At 39.5% G+C, this 13,116-nt stretch overlaps 2 protein-coding genes across 3 annotated transcripts in view; one reads left to right on the forward strand and one right to left on the reverse strand.

The window, feature by feature from the left end:
- The window catches only part of LOC125372232 (extensin-2-like), a 28,085-nt gene extending 16,109 nt beyond the window's left edge, over positions 1-11,976 (reverse strand). The window contains exon 1 of the mRNA XM_048381488.1: positions 11,699-11,976. Coding sequence (XP_048237445.1) covers positions 11,699-11,976 — 278 coding nt within the window. The remainder of the gene's footprint in view (positions 1-11,698) is intronic.
- LOC124124605 (hemicentin-2-like) overlaps positions 1-13,116 on the forward strand; it is a 368,103-nt gene that overhangs the window by 14,335 nt on the left and 340,652 nt on the right. The gene's annotated exons all lie outside the window — the stretch shown is intronic.

Below are 13,116 nucleotides of genomic sequence, written 5' to 3' on the forward strand. Positions count from 1 at the left end.
ATGTTGTCGCTGACCCAACTAGGTAACAGTGATAATGTTGTCGCTAACCTGACCCAACTAGGTAACAGTGTGAATGTTGTCGCTAACCTGACCCAACTAGGTAACAGTGTGAATGTTGTCGCTAACCTGACCCAACTAGGTAACAGTGTGAATGTTGTCGCTAACCTGACCCAACCAGGTAACAGTGTGAATGTTGTCACTAACCTGACACAACTAGGTAACAGTGAGAATGTTGTCGCTGACCCAACTAGGTAACAGTGATAATGTTGTCGCTAACCTGACCCAACTAGGTAACAGTGTGAATGTTGTCGCTAACCTGACCCAACCAGGTAACAGTGTGAATGTTGTCACTAACCTGACACAACTAGGTAACAGTGAGAATGTTGTCGCTGACCCAACTAGGTAACAGTGATAATGTTGTCGCTAACCTGACCCAACTAGGTAACAGTGTGAATGTTGTCGCTAACCTGACCCAACCAGGTAACAGTGTGAATGTTGTCACTAACCTGACACAACTAGGTAACAGTGAGAATGTTGTCGCTGACCCAACTAGGTAACAGTGATAATGTTGTCGCTAACCTGACCCAACTAGGTAACAGTGTGAATGTTGTCGCTAACCTGACCCAACTAGGTAACAGTGTGAATGTTGTCGCTAACCTGACCCAACTAGGTAACAGTGTGAATGTTGTCGCTAACCTGACCCAACCAGGTACCAGTGTGAATGTTGACACTAACCTGACCCAACCAGGTAACAGTGAGAATGTTGACACTAACCTGACCCAACCAGGTAACAGTGTGAATGTTGTCGCTAACCTGACACAACTAGGTAACAGTGATAATGTTGTCGCTAACCTGACCCAACCAGGTAACAGTGTGAATGTTGTCGCTAACCTGACCCAACCAGGTAACAGTGAGAATGTTGTCACTAACCTGACACAACCAGGTAACAGTGAGAATGTTGTCACTAACCTGACACAACCAGGTAACAGTGAGAATGTTGTCACTAACCTGACACAACCAGGTAACAGTGTGAATGTTGACACCTACACAGCAACACCCCAGACAGAACCAGGTAACAGTGTGAATGCTGACACTTTCCCAGCAACACCTGATACAATCAGGGGGACATTTACTTTTGCTCTTTGCGATTTATTGTGTAGCTGTCTTATATAATATAATATTAGTTGTGAAGCATATTAGATAGAATAAAATATGTGGTAGTGAAGTTTGTTACATAGTACACATCGGGGTGCAGATCAAGAGATCTTTTTGTTTCCTTGGACATAAGACATTGCATCAACAGTGTGGATCTGAAGTTTCTGTTAGATGTTCTTAAGCAATGTGTTTGATGAGACTGCAATAACAAGGGATGTCATGGGATCATCCGGGAAATATGAGCCAATGTTAGTTTCTGCCTGTAAATGCCCTGAAATGTGTGCCAATGTTAATGCCTGTCTGTAAATGCCCTGAAATGTGTGCCAGTGTAAGAGCCTGTCTGTAAATGCTCTGAAATGTGTACCAATGTAAGTGCCTGTCTGTAAATGCCCTGAAATGTGTGCCAATGTAAGTGCCTGTCTGCAAATGCCCTGAAATGTGTACCAATGTAAGTGCCTGTCTGTAAATGCTCTGAAATGTGTACCAATGTAAGTGCCTGTCTGTAAATGCCCTGAAATGTGTGCCAATGTAAGTGCCTGTCTGTAAATGGCCTGAAATGTGTGCCAATGTAAGTGCCTGTTTGTAAATGCCCTGAAATGTGTACCAATGTAAGTGCCTGTCTGTAAATGCTCTGAAATGTGTGCCAATGTAAGTGCCTGTCTGTAAATGGCCTGAAATGTGTGCCAATGTAAGTGCCTGTCTGTAAATGCCCTGAAATGTGTACCAATGTAAGTGCCTGTTTGTAAATGCTCTGAAATGTGTGCCAATGTAAGTGCCTGTCTGTAAATGCTCTGAAATGTGTGCCAATGTAAGTGGCTGTCTGTAAATGCCCTGAAATGTATGCCAATGTAAGTGCCTGTCTGCAAATGCCCTGAAATGTGTACCAATGTAAGTGCCTGTCTGTAAATGCTCTGAAATGTGTACCAATGTTAATGCCTGTCTGTAAATGCCCTGAAATGTGTGCCAATATAAGTGGCTGTCTGTAAATGCTCTGAAATGTGTACCAATGTTAATGCCTGTCTGTAAATGGCCTGAAATGTGTGCCAATGTAAGTGCCTGTCTGTAAATGCCCTGAAATGTGTACCAATGTTAGTGCCTGTCTGTAAATGCCCTGAAATGTGTGCCATGTAAGTGCCTGTCTGTAAATGCCATGAAATGTGTGCCAATGTAAATTCCTGTCTGTAAATGCCCTGAAATGTGTACCAATGTAAGTGCCTGTCTGTAAATGCCCTGAAATAAGTGCTAATATTAATACCTGTCTGTAAATGCCCTGAAATGTGTGCCACCTTGGTATTATAGGAGCTTGGATAATGGCATGATATGCGCTACATGCCACAGTTAATATAGCTGTGATTACCCTCCTCCAACACAGTGTAGATAGCACATGCCTCATTATTGGGTATATATATGTCTACCGCATCACTTCCTGGCCTCCGTGAATGTCACCCAGGCCTCCCCATTACAATACACACACCTTGTTTCCCCGATTACTGATTCATGACCTTTGTCATCAGACTTGGGGACAGTTTGTGAGGCCAGCCCTTTCAGCTGAGAATGATTACCATTGCTGCTGACTAAATCATTACTTATCATAAAGTATGAATATTGTTGAGGTGGTCCAGTAAAACCTGATATAGTTTGTGGACAAGAATTGTCCTGTGGTATTAGCATTTGCTTTGAAAATATATACTAAATATGAATAGACATGTATATGAATATTGGCCATATCACTTGGGAGACTTAACTCAGACGTTATCATATATTTTTTAGGTTATCCTTTTTCGTGTTTTGTTGATTGTACGCCAGTTTTTCAACATGAAGATCATAACAAATAAACATTAAGATATTAATTTAAAAAAGCATGTTGATATTGTGTGTTATGTTTCTCAAAAATAATGATAAAATATAACCACTCATGAAATCATGTAGGCATATGAAACAGCAGATTGTAAGTCCAGCATGGAATTAATCCTGATTGTTTGCAGCTGCAAAAATGTTGATAACCTGACCGAGGGAGCATGGGGATGGTCCAAGGTGCTGGTGTGTATGATGAGGACGGGTGGGGAGACAGACCCTTCTTCTGACTCGCCATTCTGTAACCATTCTGTAACCATTCTGTCACCATTCTGTCACCATTGTGTGTCACCATTGTATGTCACCATTGCATCACCATTGTGTGTCACCATTCTGTGTCACCATTGTGTGTCACCATTGTGTGTCACCATTGTGTCACCATTATGTCACTATTCTGTGTCACCATTGTGTGTCACCATTCTTTGTCACTATTCTGTGTCACCATTCTGTGACACCATTGTTTGTCACCATTGTGTGTCACCATTGTGTGTCACCTTTGTTTCACCATTATGTCACTATTCTGTGTCACCATTGTGTGTCACCATTCTTTGTCACTATTCTGTGTCACCATTCTGTGTCACCATTCTGTGTCACCATTGTGTGTCACCATTGTGTGTCACCATTGTGTCACCATTCTGTGTCACCATTGTGTGTCACCTTTGTTTCACCATTATGTCACTATTCTGTGTCACCATTGTGTGTCACCATTGTGTGTCACCATTCTTTGTCACCATTCTGTGTCACCATTCTGTGTCACCATTCTGTCACCATTGTGTCATTATTCTGTGTCACCATTCTGTGTCACCATCCTGTCACCATTCTGTCACCATTGTGTCACCATTCTGTGTCACCATTGTGTGTCACCATTGTGTCACCATTCTGTCACTATTGTGTGTCACCATTGTGTGTCACCATTGTGTCTCACCATTCTTTGTCACCATTCTGTGTCACCATTCTGTCACCATTGTGTCACCATTGTGAGTCACCATTGTGTCACCATTCTGTGTCACCATTGTATGTCACCATTCCTTGTCACCATTCTGTGTCACCATTCTGTCACCATTGTGTCACTATTCTGTGTCACCATTCTGTGTCACCATTCTGTGACCATTCTGTCACCATTGTGTCACCATTCTGTGTCACCATTCTGTGTCACCATTGTGTCACCATTCTTTGTCACCATTGTGTGTCACCATTCTGTGTCACCATTCTTTGTCACTATGCTGTGTCACAGTACAGCTTTGCTCACTTATCAACTGTAGAAAACTGGCTAGGATTTAATTTGAATAATATAAATTACTACCATGTTTTTTCTGTTCCAGTTGTGGTATAATGGAAACACATCAACATGTGTTTCACATTTATCAATGACTTTTGTGCAACACATTATTAAATTCATATTGATGTACACCAATATCTGTGTGTACCATGCTGGCTGAACACAATTTCCTGAAACCAATGACCATGAACAAATTATGAATATCAGTGCAAAGCCCTGGTGTGTGGAAGCTGATGGTGCTGGCTTAGTGTGTGAAGCATTATTGAGCAAGAGGATGTAAAGCCAGGGATGGTTATCCTGTCTGTGACTGAAGCATTAACGTTGAGGTATCTATCTTGACATTCTAAAGTAATCTATGATATAACCACCAATCTACCTTGAGATGCCAAGTAATATATGATCTCACCATCCATCAAACATTACATGTCAAGTAATATATAATTTCAACATCCATCTAACATAACATATCAAGTAATATATGATCTCACCATCCATCTATCATTACATGTCAAGTAATATACAATCAAATCATCCATCTGTCATGACATATCAAGTAATATATGATCTCACCATCCATCTTTCATTACATGCTCAAGTAATATATGATCTCAACATCCATCTATCATGACACGTCAAGTAATATATGATCTCACCATCCATCTATCATGACATGTCAAGTAATATATGATCTCACCATCCATCTATCATGATATATCAGGTAATATATGATCTCACCATCCACCTGTCGAAACATGTCAAGTAATATATGATCTTACCATCCATCTATTATGACATGCTCAAGTAATATATGCTCTCACCATCAATCTATCATAACATGCTCAAGTAATTTATGATCTCACCATCTATCTGGTATAACATGTTAGGTAATATATAATCTCAACATCCATCTATTATGACATGTCAAGTAATATATGATCTCACCATCCATCTATCATGACATATCTAGTAATATATGATCTTACCATCCATCTATTATGACATACTCAAGTAATATATGATCTCACCATCAATCTATCATGACATGTCTAGTAATATATGATCTCACCATCCATTTATTATGACATGCTCAAGTAATATATGATCTTACCATCCATTTATTATGACATGCTCAAGTAATATATGATCTCACCATCCATCTATCATGACATGTCAAGTAATATATGATCTCACCATCCATCTATCTGGACATGTCAAGTAATATATTATCTCACCATTCATCTATCATAATATGCTCAAGTAATATATGATCTGATCATCCATCTACCATAACATGTCATGTGTATATAATCTCATCATCCATCTATCATGACATATCAAGTAATATATGATCTCACCATCCATCTACCATAACATGTCAAGTGATATATGATCTCACCATCCATCTATCATGACATGTCAAGTAATATATGATCTCACCATCCATCTACCATGCCATGTCAAGTAATATATGATCTCAACATCCATCTATCATAACATGCTCAAGTAATATATAACCTCAACATCCATCTATCATGACATGTCAAGTAATATATGATCTCACCATCAATCTATCATGACATGTCAAGTAATATATGATCTCACCATCCATCTATCATGACATGTCAAGTAATATATGATCTCACCATCCATCTTTCATAACATGCCAAGTAATATATGATCTCACCATCTATCTGGTATAACATGCTAGGTAATATATGATCTCACCATCCATCTATCATGACATGTCAAGTAATATATGATCTCACCATCCATGTATCATGACATGTCTAGTAATATATGATCTCACCATCCATCTATTATGACATGTCAAGTAATATATGATCTCACCATCCATCTTTCATAACATGCCAAGTAATATATGATCTCACCATCCATCTATCATAACATGTCAAGTAATATATGATCTCACCATCCATCTATCATGTCATGTCAAGTAATATATGATCTCACCATCCATCTATCATAAACATGTCAAGTAATATATGATCTCACCATCCATCTATCATGTCATGTCAAGTAATATATGATCTCACCATCCATCTACCATAACATGTCAAGTAATATATGATCTCTCCATCCATCTATCATGACATGTCATGTGTATATAATCTCGTGATCCATCTATCATGACATATCAAGTAATATATGATCTCACCATCCATCTACCATAACATGTCAAGTAATATATGATCTCACCATCCATCTATCATGACATGTCAAGTAATATATGATCTCACCATCCATCTACCATAACATGTCAAGTGATATATGATCTCACCATCCATCTATCATGACATGTCAAGTAATATATGATCTCACCATCCATCTATCATGACATGTCAAGTAATATATGATCTCACCATCCATCAACCATAACATGTCAAGTAATATATGATCTCAACATCCATCTATCATAAAATGCTCAAGTAATATATAACCTCAACATCCATCTATCATGACATGTCAAGTAATATATGATCTCACCATCCATCTATCATGACATGTCAAGTAATATATGATCTCACCATCCGTCTTTCATAGCATGCCAAGTAATATATGATCTCACCATCTATCTGGTATAACATGCTAGGTAATATATGATCTCACCATCCATCTATCATTACATGTCAAGTAATATACAATCAAATCATCCATCTGTCATGACATATCAAGTAATATATGATCTCACCATCCATCTTTCATTACATGCTCAAGTAATATATGATCTCAACATCCATCTATCATGACACGTCAAGTAATATATGATCTCACCATCCATCTATCATGACATGTCAAGTAATATATGATCTCACCATCCATCTATCATGATATATCAAGTAATATATGATCTCACCATCCACCTGTCGAAACATGTCAAGTAATATATGATCTTACCATCCATCTATTATAACATGCTCAAGTAATATATGATCTCACCATCAATCTATCATAACATGCTCAAGTAATTTATGATCTCACCATCTATCTGGTATAACATGTTAGGTAATATATGATCTCAACATCCATCTATCATGACATGTCAAGTAATATATGATCTCACCATCCATCTATCATGACATGTCTAGTAATATATGATCTCACCATCCATCTATTATGACATGTCAAGTAATATATGATCTTACCATCCATTTTTTTATGACATGCTCAAGTAATATATGATCTCACCATCCATCTATCATGACATGTCAAGTTATATATGATCTCACCATCCATCTATCTGGACATGTCAAGTAATATATTATCTCACCATTCATCTATCATAATATGCTCAAGTAATATATGATCTGATCATCCATCTACCATAACATGTCATGTGTATATGATCTCACCATCCTTCTTCCATAACATGCCAAGTGATATATGATCTCACCATCCATCTATCATGACATGTCAAGTAATATATGATCTCACCATCCATCTATCATGACATGTCAAGTAATATATGATCTCACCATCCATCTACCATAACATGTCAAGTAATATATGATCTCAACATCCATCTATCATAACATGCTCAAGTAATATATAACCTCAACATCCATCTATCATGACATGTCAAGTAATATATGATCTCACCATCCATCTATCATGACATGTCAAGTAATATATGATCTCACCATCAATCTATCATGACATGTCAAGTAATATATGATCTCACCATCCATCTATCATGACATGTCAAGTAATATATGATCTCACCATCCATCTTTCATAACATGCCAAGTAATATATGATCTCACCATCTATCTGGTATAACATGCTAGGAAATATATGATCTCACCATCCATCTATCATGACATGCTCAAGTAATATATGATCTCACCATCCATCTATCATGAAATATCTAGTAATATATGATCTCACCATCCATCTATCATGACATGTCAAGTAATATATGATCTCACCATCCATCTATCATGACATGTCAAGTAATATATGATCTCACCATCCATCTTTCATAACATGCCAAGTAATATATGATCTCACCATCCATCTATCATAACATGTCAAGTAATATATGATCTCACCATCCATCTATCATGTCATGTCAAGTAATATATGATCTCACCATCCATCTATCATGACATGTCAAGTAATATATATTCTCACCATCCATCTTCCATAACATGCCAAGTAATATATAATCTCACCATCCATCTATCATTACATACCAAGTAATATATGATCCCACCATCCATCTTCCATAACATGCCAAGTAATATATAATCTCACCATCCATCTATCATGACATGCCAAGTAATATCTTGTTGCTCTCAGTGTGGGCACGGGTGTTATCATGCTGAAACCTGTGGTTGTGGCGACATGCCAAATGAGGTATGGCGTGTGGTCTCAAGACTTGATCAATGTACCCAGCTGCTGTGACACCATTGCCTCTCCCTGGATCAATGTTCTGGAAGACCACAGGGCCGACCCTCTGTGCAAGACCAATTCCACCCCACACCATGATGCTCGTATCACCCCACGAGTCTCTCTCAACAACACAAGCATCTGAATAACATTCCCCACGGTGTCGCCAGGCTCTCTCTCTGCCATCTGCTGTTGAGATACAGTTACGGCTCTCGTCTGAGAAGAGGACTCTTCCACTGCTGGTGGCGCCAATGCTGATGCTGTGTTGCCAATTGAAGATGGTCCCGGCGATGACGTGGTGTCAGAATAGGTCCTCAGTGTGGCCTGTGACAGTGGTGGTGTTTGCTCGTCAATCGTCAACGTATGGTGTCCGCACTAATGTGTCGCTGGTGTGTCCCCATGGTCTGTCAAGCAGTTTCTGCAGCAGTAGCGAAGCGATCTTGAAGATGCTGTCGCACCTTCTGACGATCCTGGTGGTGACCCTTGGTCTTCCACTACGTGGTCTGTCATCTGTAGTGTTGGTGGTCTGGTACCGTTGCTGGAGCCTGTATATGGTCCTTTACGTGGACTTGAAATGCATTCGCTACTTGCCGGTCAGTTTGTCCAGCTTGCAATCGTCCAAGGGCTTGGTGAGGCTGATTTCTTGTCAATCTTGGCATGTGGTAGCAATTCAATAACGAATGAATGTTATCCGATCTGGGTGGATTTTTATAGGACAAGAAATGGGGGATGCATGTGCATTTCAAATTGCACAGAACTCACGTGCATCGGGTTACCATGGCCGTTGCCGTGATGCGTTTGGGCGATCGGTTTTATTGTCATCTGCTTTGTTTTTTTAATCATCAAATTTCATTTTCCCGGACAAGGTAATGTTAAATTTGAGAAACTTTGACAAAAATGACCCAGATATTTAAATGACAACTTTTCATGCAATGTTACTTGGGGTGACGTTTCTTTTGCGGTTCAGTATAGTATAGCCTCATGCTTGGCTGTACAATGCCGATAATATAAACTGAATTCCTGAATATGGAAGTACATGTACATGAATCCCCAAACCCAACAATGGGTGTGAAGGAAAATGAGGAAGAAATTGCCAACATTGCCAAAAACACACACACAAAACTGCAATATTGAGAACAGACCCGTTTACAGTAAGGTTCATAAGGTAGACTCTGACAATGACCTCAACTTGTTAGTCTGGGATATTTCCAAATACTTCAAGTATGTGTCACTGTTCCAAACCCCTAAAGATTAAACAATCTCACCTTCAAAAGCCAAGCCCCTTCACATAACGACAAATCGGAAACACACATAACCCCACGAGGAGTAAACTGACCAGAAGAAATTGCAAGGTCAGAGCAGGCGGAAAAGGTTGTTAATGAAGAAGCCTATATGCCTACATGAGTTAGGGGGGCGATCAGTTAGCCTTGTGGCTAAAGCATTCGCTCGTCACGCTGAAGACCCGGGTTTGAATTCTGACATGGGTACAATGTGTGAAGCCCATTTCTGGTGTGGCCTGCCGTGATATTGCTGGAATATTGCTAAAAGTGACATAAAAACCATACTCACTCACTCACAGTTAGCTTAGCCAGACTGGTTCTTAGAGTAAACAGAAGCTGAGGTTAACTCAGGGTGGCTGGAGTTTCTGCATTTCCGAGTTCACAATTTATTCCCTGGAAGACGCATGAAATGATCCAGTCATCTTTAATTATGTCGTTGTAGCCATTATCGTTTTGTAGATTTGATATTGGGACCAAGTATCCCCTTACTGATTTGTAATTCTTGAATCCTTTTACTTTGACCAGATATTCAAGGTAGAGAGCAATAGAGTCTGTAGGGACTGGAAGTGGCTGAATATGTCGGCTCTAACAAAATGAGAAGTACGATTTCAGTTGACAGCTGTATGTTGTCTGTGTTATGTTGTCTGTTATTCTTGAGTCTCTGGACTGTTGCATGTTGGGTACTGTGTAGACTGGATTCCACCCACTGGAAGAGATGAACTGGGCAACAATTCAAACCTTCTAAATTGTACATGGGATAAGCTAGGTAATACTCTCAAACAAGGACAAGCGGCCTGGGTCATCTCAGCGAGAGACTGTATATGCAATCTTATTCAGCTCTCCCTTTAAATGCACTGCCACAATGTCAATATTATGCAACGCCTTAATCCCGAATAAATCTCTGATATGTCTCATTGCTTCTGAACTAAGAACAGTGCCCTTGTTGATAGCTCTGCAGGTTATATTATCAATATGCACTACAGGTTTCTTGTTCTGAGAAGTGAGTCTCTATCGAGCGGTTGCCCATACCACAGCCACAATTTCTTAACATTTATATGTTCCTTAGAAATCTGTGGTATATCTGTATGCCAGTTCCAGTAAGCAAAAGCTCCTTCAGCATAAGCACCAGCTCCCATATAACAGGCATCCATGACGAGATACTTGAATGGAACCACTGGCACCATTCTGTCACATTGAAGGCATATGGTGTATGAAGGCGCATGACCTGTGCCGCCCAACTTAACTTGCCGATGATAGATTCACGTTGATGCCTGCTTGCTCTGGACTTGCCCTTAAACTCTGCAGAAGATCAATGAATTGTGCACACTTCACTGCCAAAGGACAATTTCATCCAAAGTGAAAGGCCTGGCGGACCTCGCATCCTTTCCTTTGTTTGTGTTGTTACTCTACGAAAGGTATTCTGACGTTGACGCCCCTGACTGTCTTTGGTAGAGCTCTTGATTGCCCTAGTGAGAATATTTCACACTGGTTTCATATTTTCAAATCAACTGATGCTCCAATTAGAATTGGTTTGGCCACTATTCTTAAGCTACCATAATCCCACTCGACTGAAACACCACCAAGCTGAGGTTTTTTGCTTCCTAATGTTAGTTTTCCATTTTCAAGAAAACCATCAAGATTTTGAGAAACTATTCATCCAAATATTGGCAACAATCTGTCGCCCTTTACCTTGGAAATTATGGTCATCACTTTGTTGTACCTGTCCCAGAACGGAGACCACCTGATTATGTGAATTAGACCGTATTTCCTGAAGGTCACCTTGAATGTTTGGTATCTCTGCTTTGATAGATTCTTCTTTTCCAACGCCAGGAATTCATCCTCAAGCAACCTCAGGTCTTTCTGGAAAACACTACTATGACTAGCTGGCGTTGTCATCAAGCTGTCTTGTAACGGGGAGGGCTCGTCAAGTGCCGGGTTGCTGGTGCTGCCTTGCAGTTCCCGTTTGTGGGGTGTCAGACTTTCCATGGCTTTAAACATCCTTCTATCTGTTCCTTCATTTTTCCTTGTTCCTTCAATTACCTAATAGAGGTGTATTTTGCTTAACTTTATATGCAATATAGCTGAGCTAGCGCACCCTCAAATACATGCCATGCCAGGAAGGGAGGTAACTCAATACACACAAGGGAGATAACTCCAAACTCTTCAGCTGCATTTCGTACCACTAAATAAAACTTAATTTAACCATAACATATAAGGGTGCAATCCCTGTATCACGACATGCTCAGATAATATGACTTATCCATTCCTCTATCACAACATGCTCAGGTAATATGACTCAACCATTCCCCTATCATGACATGCTCAGGTAATATGTTTCAACCATTCCTCTATCATGACATGCTCAGGTAATATGACTCAACCATTCCTCTATCAGGACATGCTGGGATGATATGACTGAACCATTCCTTTATCACGACATGCTCAGATAATATGACTCAACCATTCCTCTATCATGACATGCTCAGATAATATGACTCAACCATTCCTCTATCATGACATGCTAGGATAATATGACCTAACCATTCCTTTATCATGACATGCTCAGGTAATATGACTCAACCATTCCTCTATCATGACATGCTCAGGTAGTATGACTCAACCATTCCTCTATCATGACATGCTCAGATAATATGACAATCATTCATTATCATGACATGCTCAGGTAATATGACTCAACCATTCCTCTATCATGACATGCTCAGGTAGTATGACTCAACCATTCCTTTATCATGACATGCTCAGATGATATGACTCAACCATTCCTTTATCATGACATGGTCAGGTAATATGACTCAACCATTCCTCTATCATGACATGCTCAGGTAATATGACTCATCCATTCCTTTATCATGACATGCTCAGATAATATGACTCAACCATTCCTCTATCAAGACATGCTCAGATAACATGACTCAACCATTCCTTTATCATGACATGCTCAGATAATATGACTCAACCATTCCTCTATCATGACATGCTCAGGTAATATGACAAAAATTCATTTTTCATGACATGCTCAGGTAATATGACTCAACCATTCCTCTATCATGACATGCTCAGGTAATATGACTCAACCATTCCTTTATCATGACATGCTCAGATAATATGACTCAACCA

Source organism: Haliotis rufescens, unplaced genomic scaffold, assembly GCF_023055435.1.
Source record: "Haliotis rufescens isolate VD_foot unplaced genomic scaffold, xgHalRufe1.0.p SCAF_1, whole genome shotgun sequence".
In the NCBI taxonomy this organism is placed as follows: domain Eukaryota; kingdom Metazoa; phylum Mollusca; class Gastropoda; order Lepetellida; family Haliotidae; genus Haliotis; species Haliotis rufescens.